Genomic DNA, 13,550 nt, shown 5'->3' on the forward strand with positions numbered 1-13,550 from the left:
ATTATTATTATTATTATATTCGTTTGTTTCTCGTTAAAAAACTCCTATACGAGTATGACCATAGTATATGCTTTGTGTAAAAAACTGCAACTGTTGCATATCACAGACGAGAGAGAAATGACGAGGTGAGGATTTGTACCTACTCCTACAATTATAAATATTGGTGTGTATTTATTTCAGACAAAAACAATGGCATTGAAAATTGCCGACGCGCCATGGATATCGCCCAAAAGGACTTGGGAATTCCGGCGGTACTGGAACCGGAATACTTGGCTTCTCCGTGGCTGGATGAGCTTTCCGGTATGACATATCTGTCGTATTTTATGAAACCTGGATCCCCCGGATTTCATGCAACCTTACGATGGGTTAACTCCAGGCTGGAGCGCCCAGTCAACAATTTTACGGTAGGTTCGAAATACAGCTACATTTTAAAAATGTCAAAACGTAAGGGTTATTTAACTATTTTTGGAGTATCGGAGTAGAATCAGGAGTTACCAATATAATCACGAGTTGAAAGTGGAAATTAATAAAATCCTCAATATTTCAATGATGAGAAACTTGCCAATAATTATGTACATGAAGATAATATTCTGAGAAATATAAGAGCATCTAAGATTATCTTAGATCGTACCCCTCGACAACTTGACATTGTAGATATATTAAAAGAGTACTCCTGATCTGGCAAGCAGCTGACGAAAGGAATGTTAAAATTAAATATGTTGAATCTGTTCCAAAACTGTTCCTTAGAATTAAAGTTGCTCAACAAGTCAAGTTCTCTTCACGATAATTTACATGCTGTCATCAAAATGTGCGAGATCTCAATACCAAACTTTCCGAAATTTTATCAGGTTTAAGTCGTTGTGAATTTGACATGATTCTTATAGTAGGAATATGGCCTCGCAAAGGTGTTCTGAATGGTGAACTATTTCTGGATACTCCATAAGATCACAAATTTTGAATATCGATTTCATAGTTATTAAGTATTTTATTGTTATTAATTTGTTTATTCCTTCATTTGTAGCTTAGATGATTTTAATTATCTTAAGCTACTGGAAATTTTGCAATAAGGTAATGTAACCATTGTTGGTGATTCAAACATTACAATTTTTTTCAGTTTGAATTCTGTTGATAGAAAAGCAAACTGTATCATTATTTTTTTTAAATTTATTCTACTTTAACCAACTGCTCAAATTTTAAAATAAGTTTAGTAGGTTATTAGGCAATATTATTTGTAATGTTATAATAATTCCTTGGTACTACCTTGCTATAATTATATATTTTTGTAAAACTATTATTCCACAGCAGTTTTTATCTAATTGACATGAAAAGAAGTATAGTTTCAAAGAAGTCATGTTTTTATACAGGGTGTATCTAAATAATACCGAAAAAATGTAAAGGGCATACATTTTTTTGAAAAAAGTCTCCCCTGAAGAGTTGCGCCCCTCCAAAAATTAAAAAAAAACTAATATTTTCTACACAAAATCATAAATCTTGTGAAAGAGTAAGAAACAGTAACAATAAATGACACTGACATTTGTTTCTATGGAATCCATTGGCATTGCAAATAACAGGCCACTAGATCTTTCGGCAAAATACACTCGCGTTAAACAGCTCATCATTTTAAAAATGCATTGCAATACATTTATTTTTTTTTCATAAATCCTTAATTTTTGAAGATATCAAAACGTTAGTAAATGAATGGGGCTTTTCTCGCATATTTTTTAAAAGGACAAAATGTTATCGAAAAAAAATTAGAAGAAAAAATGTCATAGGGGTTGATTATTTCAACCCCTTAGTTCAGGGTTGAAAAAATTTCAAAAAGTGTAGTTTTTTTGACAGATAATGTTCCCCAAGTTTGATTTCTTTAGCTTGATATACATGGACGATAAAAAGAAAAACAATTTTTTTTACTTTTAGAGGAGCGTAACTTTTCAGGGGAGAGTTTTTTCAAAATATTTTATACCAAAGACTCCTATTAATTTTCATCAGAGAATCGCCTGTTACATTTTTTCGGTATTATTTAGATACACCCTGTATAATTGTCCCTATAACAGATTCGGAATTTTCGTCTGTCGTAGATAAATTTTATCTTCAGCTATACGTAATAATTTGAACATACCCTCCTTGGTTTAGTTCTAATATTATAAAGAATATAAAATCGAGGCAAGGTTTTTCAATAAATATAAGGGAGATTCCTTTCTTTCCTTTTCTCCTAAAAGTCGAACAAACACTGCTTATTTTAACTGCATAAAAAAGGTGCAATCAACCATTTATGAAAATCCCTGACATTTTGGTCTTACATACAATAAAGGAGGGGGAGTTCGAGAATTACAATCTCATATAACAATCAGCACTATAATAAACATCTTATACTGTAAATGCTTTTCCTGAGTTTTGTCTTTTTGCAATCGATCATGAAATTTTAAATTGCACTTCCAATTCCAGAAACAGAAATATTTCTCATATACTGACGTTCCGAAGGCGTCCGATAGAATCGAACACAAGATTTTGCTTTATAAACTGACACACTTTGGTTTTTATAATAACTTCATTGATTTTATTAAGTCCTATGTCTACGCCTCCGTTTGCTACTGGATTCTTGTTGCGCGATTTTTTCGAAGCCGCGGCTAGTGAGACTCCTGGGAAGGCGTAGAACTTTGTATTGCTTTTTTTTGTAAAAAAAATATCACAAAACTTTCTAAAATGGTTTGATAATAAAATAATAATCTGATTTATGGTTTTACCGTGGCCCGAGAGTGAGTAGTCGATTGGTATTTCGTATGTGCCTGTCACTATCTAAATTTTTATTGATGACTGATGACAGCGATGTCGCTGTGTTTTCGCTGTCTACGATGATTTTATATTTATTTTACATTAGATTTAATGCAAAGTTTCTGGTTCGGTGACACCTATTTATACAGAATGCAGTATGTCAGTCACAACGGTTTTGATTCCAATAACTACAGACCAATACAAACAAGTTCTGAGTCAGGTAGAACCGCGAGGTTGAGAAAGAACGCATGCGGGTGAAAAGAATAAGATGTAGGCGCATCAATTTGAGTTAGGAGCGTTTCCCTTTCCGTGTCCATTGCGCATTTGTGGGCGGAGCTATCTCAGACGCAAACTTATTTGTGTCGGTCTGTACGAGTAGCAACTGGAGTACCTCAGGGTTCCACACTTGGTCTGTTACTATTTATACTATTTATTAATGATTTTAATGAACTATGCAAATTATTTTATGCACAATTTCTTCTTCACCTATGAGTATTTCTGGTGAAACTTCGAATCCACTTCTGTGGAGGAAAAGCGTACTAAAAGATAGATTTATGTTAGTTTAACCCTACATTATTATTATTTTTTTTTTCTTCAAGATGTATTAACTACTGCCTTATACCTCCTTATAGTGATTACTATAAATGGTCGTTAGATTTTATATAGAACCTTGTGGAATTTTAGCACTGACAAAATAATATTTATCTGTTACAGAGTGATTTCAATGATGGAAAAGTCATAAGTGAAATAATTAGATCACTAGGAGGGTCCGCAACTGCTCCTGAAAAGTTAAGAAGTGATCCGGCTTACTGGGAAGTAAATCAAAACCAGGCTGTAGAGGCAGGGAAAAGACTAGGTAAGTGAATAATTTAAATGTATGACATTTTTGATATTTTGGAACTGTTTCATTATTAGGTATTGTCCAAAATTTGCAGAGGAGGTTTCGCGTTCCTGTAAATAGATTAATGTTTCACCAAAAACAAAAAACAAAAATTCGACTACTAAATTATAATAATTTTTATATTTTAAAGAAATAATCTGACACATGTAAATTGAATTAGAATACAGAAACAGTAAAATATTTATTCAATAGGAACACAGACTATTACGCTATGATAACAAATTATTAATTAACGCTAATATATACAGCATTATAGCACCTATTATCAGATATGTAGGCATAGGTAATAATAGTTATTAATCCAGAATTGAAGACGGCACTACAGAAGGACATCCTTATTAATTTACTCATACATATTTTATTAATATTCTCTTGAAATGTAAATATGTAAGTAAACTTCATATTTATTCATAGATATCCCTCTGAATCATGAATGCAGCCTTCATTCAGATAATATCTATACACTTTGTATTATTCTGCCAACTTTATCTGCATTATTTTCGTTATAATGAAAAACAAAAAACAAAAATTTAACATAATTTCTGAATTTAGTACGATTTCTGTAGTAAAAGTAATTTATTACTGACTACTAGGACTAGGCCTTAAGACATTGTCATTCTATAATAAAATATACAATTGCCATGATAAACATGATTTTATATTCGTATTATGTACCAGTTATTAATATTTTTGTCCAAACTAAACATAAACCAACTTAATGTTCATATGTAGTTTATTTTTCAACCTTGATGTTATACAATTACAACGAGCAATATTTCTAATGATATATTATTACCATCTTTCCATAAATTGGTATTATTTCAGTGTATAAATAAAATAAATATGATCATTTTTGGAATCATATTGACATCAAACTATTATTCTAGAATAATCTATGCTACATTGATTTATAATTTAACTCCTTAGGACAAACTTTTACATTTATGTGACGAAAATATTGTAAAATTAAACACGAAAAATTAAATGATACCTAAAAGTATTTATTGCCTCCTGGAATCCCTTATTTAACTCTAATAGACTTTTATTTATGGAGCTATGTCAAGCAAAAAGTCTATGGGTCCCCGTTGAATAACGATTTATTTGAATTGAAGCGAAGAATAAGAGATACAATTAATGTCATCCCAATTCAAAAAGTCCAAAACGCCTACACAAAATTTACTATGGTTGGTGGCACCACATTTGAATAACCTTTGAGTATATTATTTGTTTATTTATGTTTATTATATTAGTTACGTTTTTTTTTCTAATAAATAATTAGGAATTTGTACTTCGTGGTTGTGAAAAATAAAAAAAAAACAAAGTTGTCTGGATCAAATTGAAAATTAACAATCTGTCAAAACTTTTAATTCTCAACAACTTTTCTAAGTAAAATTTTTGATATTTTTAAACACAGATTTTACTGTTGACAATTTTTGAAAATTTATCGTAAAAATACCTTGTAGGTGCATTAATTAATTGGACTAATTTTATTCAACTTTTTAGTTTAAAGCCAAACAGGGATGAAACCCAGAAGCTCAAATTTCAACTCGAAAACTTCTTGTTATTTATGTCATCAATTGAAAATAAATTTGATTCATAATCAGAAATCGAAAAATATATGGAGATTATGTAAGTTTGTGTTCTAACTGAAAAACCGGTAGTTACAGAAAAATATCGCGTACCTTTATCTTACTAGACTCTATAAGGCTTCAGGCTTTAAAATACTGTCGATAAGACCGCGTCCAGAAGACCTCGGATCAACTATACCTACTTATAGAGCGGAAGACCATCCCCTTAATAAAAAAATGGCCCTAAATCTCTTAAACTAATCAAGATCTTGATAATCGAATCGTGACAACTAATCTCCTTTTGGTTATCCCTAAAATATGCCAAAATTAGCCCACTAAGTACAGTACTCATTTTAAATATCATGCTAAGATAAATACTTTCATTATGTTGTGGTGTCTATGAACTTTGGCCACCCTTTTGAAAGAAATCTTCAGGTCAAAACACATTTTCTGTTTTTTTTTAACTTTTGGGTTAAAGCACAAAAAATAAAACATATGGTAACTCCTTGTAATGTTGACGCTATATTTTTTCGAGTAGAATCTCATTTCGTATTTCATTTTTTTATTAATAAATATTTTGAGCTTATATTCAAAGTAATTTTTTAATGGAAACCATAGTTAGCCATGATCTAGTTAAAGTGAGGCGCTCTTGCCAAAAATATATAGTTTATATGTCCTGTTTATCTTAAAAACTAAAAAAGTGTAGCCATTTATGCTTTGCAAATTTTAAATAGGGATAGAATTGGCCTTAAGAAAATACAGATGCAAAATTAAAAAGAATTTGGAATCAGTGTTGTAGGTGTCATAAAAAAAAAACAAATTAATATAGTCGGTGAGGTAAATAGAAACTTACTCAATGATTGGATGTTTTGCTCTGGTAATGGCTTACAAAAGTAGGACATCGCTAGACTTATGGTATTTACTACAAAATAAAGAAGCATTCGGAAATATTATTGAGCATCCACCAGTCATTTCATCAAAAATCTATTTTTCCGGTTCTATGACGTGAAAATACGTGTGTTTTACGTTAGAAAATATAAAATTGTGTTTAAAAATGTTCAAATTTCTCGAAATTCGTACGACATCTAAATAGTTACGCATAGTAGCTGTAATTATGCTCTTCACCGATTCAGAGTAGTTTTCCCAGTTTGTTAGATGTATCTAATGGTACAATTGTATACAGCTACATTATATACAGCTGCCCCGATCTCCCCTACGTATGACAAATTATATATTGTGTTTTCAAACTTGGGGAGGATATTTGAAAAATAAATCGAGATGCAAATATTCGATTGAAAAAATATTTTACGCAAATAGCGTTTTTGTAAAACTTACTAAACTTTCTTCATTGATACGATGAAAACTTTTTAGAACTGCTGAATCCACCGGTACCTTCGTTTCTGCTTACAAGAGTTGGTGTATATCTATTTGGAAATCGTTGTTCATAAAGATGTGCTGTCAACTCCCAGTTTTCATCAACGTTTCGATAAGTCATCACCATGTCCAATAATTCATTGTTATTGTATAGTATATTTATTGGCACTTATTAATACACACTGTCCACTCACAAAAGGAAAACACGGTTAAAATAAGAATCTTAAAAAATAAATGACTTCACAGAACATATGTTCACAAATAATCTTCGTAGTAAAAGATGAAATGCAATTGAAAGTTACCTAGAAATGGTGATTACCTAAAAGCAAATTAACACTTTTTTTTACTACAAAAAGTGGGATAAAGAGTTGTACGACATGCTATTTTCGGCCACAAATATTCATTTTTTTCTGCGGTATGTAGTTCGGATACGGTTCCAGAGGTTCTCAAATAGTTTTAGCAATTTTAATTATTAATTTTAAACGTAATTTTACAGCTTTAATGATTTTATGGTTTTCATTCGAAAAAGTATAACGTGTATCTGCAAATCGAAAAGTTTTAGAATTATTAAAGAAATAAGTATATCACTGTAATGAACACGAAAAAATCTACGGGGAATAATATTTACGTTTCAGAAAAAAATCCAACAATAATTTTTTTTTGGCTATAACACAAAGCCTAAAAAAAACATCGAAAATAAAATTTGTTGTGACCTGAAGATGTAAAAAAGTTGTAAAAGTTCTGTAACATTCAACGTTAAATAAAGAAATCGTTTAACGATGTTATAAATGTCTTAATACAGATATTGAGAAATATAGGCATTCACATTTAACAAAACACGTTTTGCATCTTTTGCCCCACGTATTGCATCTTACATATCCCTGTATTGAAGCAACGCCAAGTGAAAGTACATATTTTTTATTTTATTTTCGATAACTAACAAACGTATGCTTTTTCGCTTGGACTAAACAGCGATATTTATGAAGACATATCACCCGCATACATATTGTAGATAATTAAACCGTGCAATTAACGGTGTGACTCATTGCAGGAGTCCAACCCGTGCTATCTGCGAAGGACATGGCCGATAAAAACGTCGAACATTTAGGTGTTATGGCGTACGCTGCTCACTTTCAGTGGGTGCCCGAGCGTCCGCCATTGCACGATCTTATCAACGTCACCCTCCAATCGACTTCTGGGAGAGTTGGAGAGCCGGTAAGTGAAGCATTGTCTATTTGTCACGGCCTGGATGAATATCTGTTAATTATTCACGGATTTCCTGTTAAACAGATTATAAATAAAATTCCCATAATAAATTAATGTTTATGTAATTAGTTTTTGAATTAATGTAGTTTCTGCAAGACGTTAAACGGTCTGGTGGTGTTTAAAGTACGTCAAGGTCTTCTATTTACGGAATTAACAAAATAATTGTTGTATCTTTGGATAGAAAACCTATACATTTTATATTTATTATTAATGTTAAATGTAAACAACTCTCAACTTAACGTGTTTGTGAAATTATCACAATTATAAAAATTGTGTACCTGATCTGATAACTTCCATTCTAGGTATGCATTTTGGGTTGCATATTGGAAGTAGTTTATCTGTTTCTGCCAGTCAGTTAGTAAAGCGTTAAAATAAAATATAACAAGAAAACAGATTTAACTGGAATTTAAAGAAAATACCTAAGTAGGTACCTAAAGCAGATTTAGATTTAAAGAGTATAAATAAACATTGCAGTCTCGAAAATGTTTGTTATATTGAAAAATTTTGACATTTAAATTGGTAAATTAAAAAAAAATCTTGAGCACATCTATGATGAAAAAATTTTGTTAAACATAGATAGGTGATTGACTCATGTAATAAATATTTATTAAGCTTTATACGTATGAGAACAATGCAAGTACTTAGTATAATTTGTAATGTAAGCACGTATTTTTTTGTTGTGGGGAGGAGGATCAATATATTGGTCATGATTTTATTTTGAAATGGCTTGGGTTTGTAGGCAGTAAATGTTATTAAGTAAAAATGCTGTTTAACTGCTGAAAAATATATAACATCAGTAAATGATGATTAATATGAAAAACATTTTGTGTTCTATTTTTCCCACAATGTCGAGTTAAATACTCACCAAATACCTATCGAAAAAAAATTTGTGAAAAGAAAAATCCATTTTTGAAAAAAAAATCACTTTTCAAAATTTTTTACGTTATCTTTTTTACATCGAATATTGCAAATGTCGAAAATAATTTTTTTGAAATTTAAAAAATTTTGAAATTTTTTTTATTATTTCAAAATATTCAGAAAATATACTGAATCAGTTTCTGTTCAATTTTGATGCGATTTTTTTCTTCGCATGCCGAATTTCATGGAGTTAAAATTAATTCCATTAACATAAGTTTATTGATCCTTTTTTCATTTCAAGTTCTCAAGAGTTTTTTTGATAAAAAAACTTAAATTTTATTAACAATTATTTTTCGGCATTTAATAAGTATTCAGTGTGAAATAATGAAAAAATTATCGCAAAAAAATTTTGAAAAATTTAATTTGTTTTCAAAATTTAGATTTTCTTTTCGATACTTGATGAGTACTTAAAGGGAAACTGTGAGAAAAATAACGCAACAAATTCATCTTAATCATCATTAATTGTTGTTTAAGGAGCAATAAACCTGCTCCTTTAATTTTTTATAAAACTTTGACAATTCAGGAAAGAAAAATGGTTCGACCGATCGATTTCAAAATTTACAGGCCTCATGGGCATGTGTTGAGCAAAAAAACACCTGCAAACATTGCTACTTTTCGCAATATCTGACAAGTAGTCGTTGATTTTCCAAAACAGCAAGTCATTTTTTTGTACTTTTTCAAATTAAAACCGAGAATAATTTTTTTCTCAAACATACCAAAAAGCTTTTGAAGAGCATTGATTCAAGTTTCCAAAATCCATCTTCCGTTCACTGTACAATCATCAGTTCAATCAGGCCAAATAATCTTGGCATTGATTGAATTTTCTGAGCATATGGGCAGTATTGAAAAAAATATATTTTGCAATTTTCATCTCAAGATTTCAAAACTAGAAGCTTCAAGATGATTTTTTTTCAATACGACCATTATTCAGGAAGTGACAGAAATTAAAAAATCACAAAATAAATTTGGAATTTTTTAATCGCTCCCTTAATTTTTTTGCTGAGTTCTGAGTTCTGCTATATTTGTATTACCTTTTCTACATAGGTATATCAATGAATTGGCCAATTTCTTAAGACTATCAACTTTAAGAATAAAAATCGATGATTATAACATCATATACCACCAATAATGACATATAACATAATTAATAACATCGTATACCACCTAATATGGTAACTTGTTCTTATTGGGACAAGCTGATGCACCAACTATGGTACACTAATGTCAGATTAATATTTAACTGCAATGACAAACATGTACCTAATGTATTTGTTTTTATTTTCAAAACAAACACAAGTGGCAAAATACTAAAATATCACTACAGTTGGTGTATTGATTGTCATTAAAATTCCTAAAATTGACCAATAACCAGTTCCATTATCCCAGTTTCTTGGCCTATTTATCCAAGCCAGGAAATTTACCACACTATCAAATTGTTATATATATTTCATGTATCAACATAACTTTGTCAATTTCTGATCAATTTATTAAGTCAAAAATTGGTAAATATAAAACAAGTCTGAAAGTAATATAAGAAAATTTTACCAAAATTTACAAAAATGGCAGAAACTAATCAAGACATATATTTTTTGATATCTATAATTTAAATTATAAACTAGTTTATAACGAAATATTTTTTTTTATTTTTCTATCAAAAGTTGTAAATGTATCACAACTATTAATAATTGCAATTGAATTACATATACAATGTATCCCAATGGTAACTTAACACCTTTTAACTTTGTATCTAATGATATTTTAAAGAATCGCCTAAAAAGTCAATTTTTATTATGAGTAGACTTAGCTGACTACATTAAATTACATCTGAATATCTAGTAAACAGCTTTATGACGAAATAAAAGTGTACCTGTTTTGGTGATTTTTTTTAGAAACTTACCCTTACAATGTTATAAGGGATATCACTTTGTGTACAACTGCGGAAAGTAAAAAGTTTCCAACTAAACTGAATATGGTCCTTTAAAAAACAAGACTTTATTAATTTCATACTTTAACGTTTTAGGTCGAAAACTCTTTTTGTCCACAGTTGTACTATAGAATAAACATTATTAAATGTTTTGTAACTATAATATTTTGGATTTATTTATTCACAGGAAGCTTAGTTTTCGAGATACCTAAGGGTACAACTTAACGAAATAAAGAGAAATCTTTTAGTTGGTAGAATATTAGTTCCATCATCTTTAGTCAATAGCATGTAGCCGGGGTACGAGGCCGCGTTTTATATAAAAAAAGGTACGACACGGAGTTTTTCCGGACAAACAATAAATCTATATAATACTGTCCAAAATCTGTCAAAAACGTGCATATTAAGAAAAATATTTGCATATTTTTTTTAACGACAAAAGTAATTACATGACCATGACGTCTTGAAAGTTTGTTGAACTAAAAAACGAAAATTTCGTATTTCATTCTACCGCAGCAGTTTTTATTTGTAAATAAATAAGGATCGGTACCTAAGGATATTTCAGTGGTTAAAAAAATAAATTATTTTCAAAATATTCGAGAATTTCGAAACAAACGCCTTAAAAAATATTTTTGAAATATGTGATGCTTTAATTGACTGTTCGATTTATTTTACTTTTGTTCTTATTCTACGCTATTTTAAAGATGCTTAAGAGACTCCAATTAATTTTAAAGATTAAATTATGATAAAGAAATAGCTTCACGGTCAGATTTGTTAATAATATAGTCATCTAATTAGAATAGTCTTTAATTTTTTAGTCAATTCTTTCAAATCCAGTTCTGTATCGTAAAAAACATCTTATTTCTTTATTGCATTTATGTTTTGTTACATTTAATTAGTCCTACTTTATAAGAAACAGTCTAAAAAGTACCTAATTAACAAAAATTTTAGTAAAATTTAGAATTTATCGCCTACAGATGGAACATCGAATTTGTTTTACGAACAATATTTTATTTTTTCTAGCGCAAACGGTAGGAAATTCAAAGAATACATTTCATTGACTCAATTCGTCATAGGTTTATAAACCTTACCTTTCGGAAATCCGCAGAGAAAAGAATCCAATGAATTTTAATCAGGTAAACGAAGTGACCAATCTATTGGTCCTATACAAGGATTATCTTTATACAAGAATTTCATGATTTACTGGTAGTAGGTTATCGATCCAATGCTACGTATAATTTTCTTCCTACCACCAATGAATTTCGACCAAACTGCGGAGGACCTCCATTTCCCTAAAGAGAATGAATAATGATGAAAATAATGAAATGGGTGATAAAATGAATAAACAGCGTATATTGTCAAAAAATAAGAGACGCTTTTGGTAATTGAAGGCAGTAATGAAGTACGTTTTTACATAAAGAAGTGCCTCGTACTCTGGCTGTCCGCAACTGATTAAAATGATGGTTCTCAAATTCTACCAATTAAGAGATATCGGTTCGTTCATATCGAATTTCATTCAAATAAGTTTATAAATTCCTGAAATATAAAAAAGATATGTACTCACGATTTTTCAAAATTTTTAAATTTTTAAATTTTAATTAATTTTTTAATCTTTTTAATTTAATCTCGAAAACTAAGCCTCTTGAGATAAAAGGTTCTGGAGAAAAATACACTTATTTTTCAATAATCATCCTATACAGGACATTTCACAAGGATGTGAGTGAAGGACTGAAATTCTAAGGAAATATTTCACAGATAAAAATAAGCAATAATATTTATTTATACCTCAGTCCGAAAACGCATCATTTTCGAGATATGGGTCTTTAAATTTTGTGAATATTTTAAGAACGCGTAAAAACAATTTCTCAAAATTATGTAGGGTGATATCTACACTTAAACTTTCAAAACAATTCTGCATTTCAGGTACCAGTGCCGTAGATAACTTTCGGTAACACCGACTTTTTTGTAATACTAAAGCGACACATTTCCAAAAAAAATACTTTTGTCAAAGGAGGAGTGTCAATAAAGCCGGTTTCCGGCCCGATTAGAAATTGATCCTAAACATATGGAATATGTTTTTTGAACCTAAAGCAACAATATTAAATCGATTCTATGCAAAACGGTTTAAACCTTTCCACTCAAAACACTCAAAAACTCTTAACAATGTAATAAAACTATTTTTTGCACGATCAAGCTTTTTTAGTTCACTTACTATGTTTGTTTCTACGACAGTAGGATGCGCTTACTGGTTGCTAAGGCTAACAAAACGGTAAGTAATTCACTTACCGTTCTAGAACGGTAAGTGAATAACTGTCAAAATAGACATTTTCAACATCGCATTGATTTGGAATGAGTTTTCTAGAATTCAGTTTTAAATGTGGGTAATTGATATAAAAGAAAAATGTATTTTAAATCTATTTATTAATGTTGAAATTAAATGTACAGTTTGTACAATTGCCTACAGAAATTGGAGCAGTACATGTTTTTTTCAATTTCTATTCTATTCTAGAACTGTCAATTTCGTCAATTAAGAAAGCCGTGACAACAATAAACATCAGTAGATTTCAAAAAACCTGCTTCACAAATTTATTCAGAAACGTCATTTTTGACGTTACATAAAAAATTAATATATAATTTCGTTTTCATTTATTGCGATCGTGCAAAAAATAGTATAAGCATCACGAACGTTAAGAGTTATACCGTTCTCAGACAAAATTGGAGGCTTTGCTTCGCTCAGCCTCCAAACATTGTCTTCGAACGGTAAATTACCCTTACCGTTCTTAATGCTTAATATACTATTTCTTACATCTAACGCACAGAATCATATAGG

At 30.0% G+C, this 13,550-nt stretch overlaps 1 protein-coding gene across 1 annotated transcript in view; it reads left to right on the forward strand.

The window, feature by feature from the left end:
* The first annotated feature begins 209 nt into the window (after positions 1–209).
* The window catches only part of LOC108910726 (filamin-A), a 110,779-nt gene continuing 97,438 nt past the window's right edge, over positions 210–13,550 (forward strand). Inside the window, exons 1-3 of the mRNA XM_018715425.2 lie at positions 210–404; positions 3,487–3,628; positions 7,667–7,830. Of these exons, the coding sequence (XP_018570941.1) occupies positions 216–404; positions 3,487–3,628; positions 7,667–7,830 (495 nt within the window). The 5' untranslated portion in view covers positions 210–215. The remainder of the gene's footprint in view (positions 405–3,486; positions 3,629–7,666; positions 7,831–13,550) is intronic.

The sequence above is a fragment of the Anoplophora glabripennis genome, unplaced genomic scaffold, assembly GCF_000390285.2.
Source record: "Anoplophora glabripennis isolate ALB-LARVAE unplaced genomic scaffold, Agla_2.0 scaffold467, whole genome shotgun sequence".
Lineage (NCBI taxonomy): Eukaryota > Metazoa > Arthropoda > Insecta > Coleoptera > Cerambycidae > Anoplophora > Anoplophora glabripennis.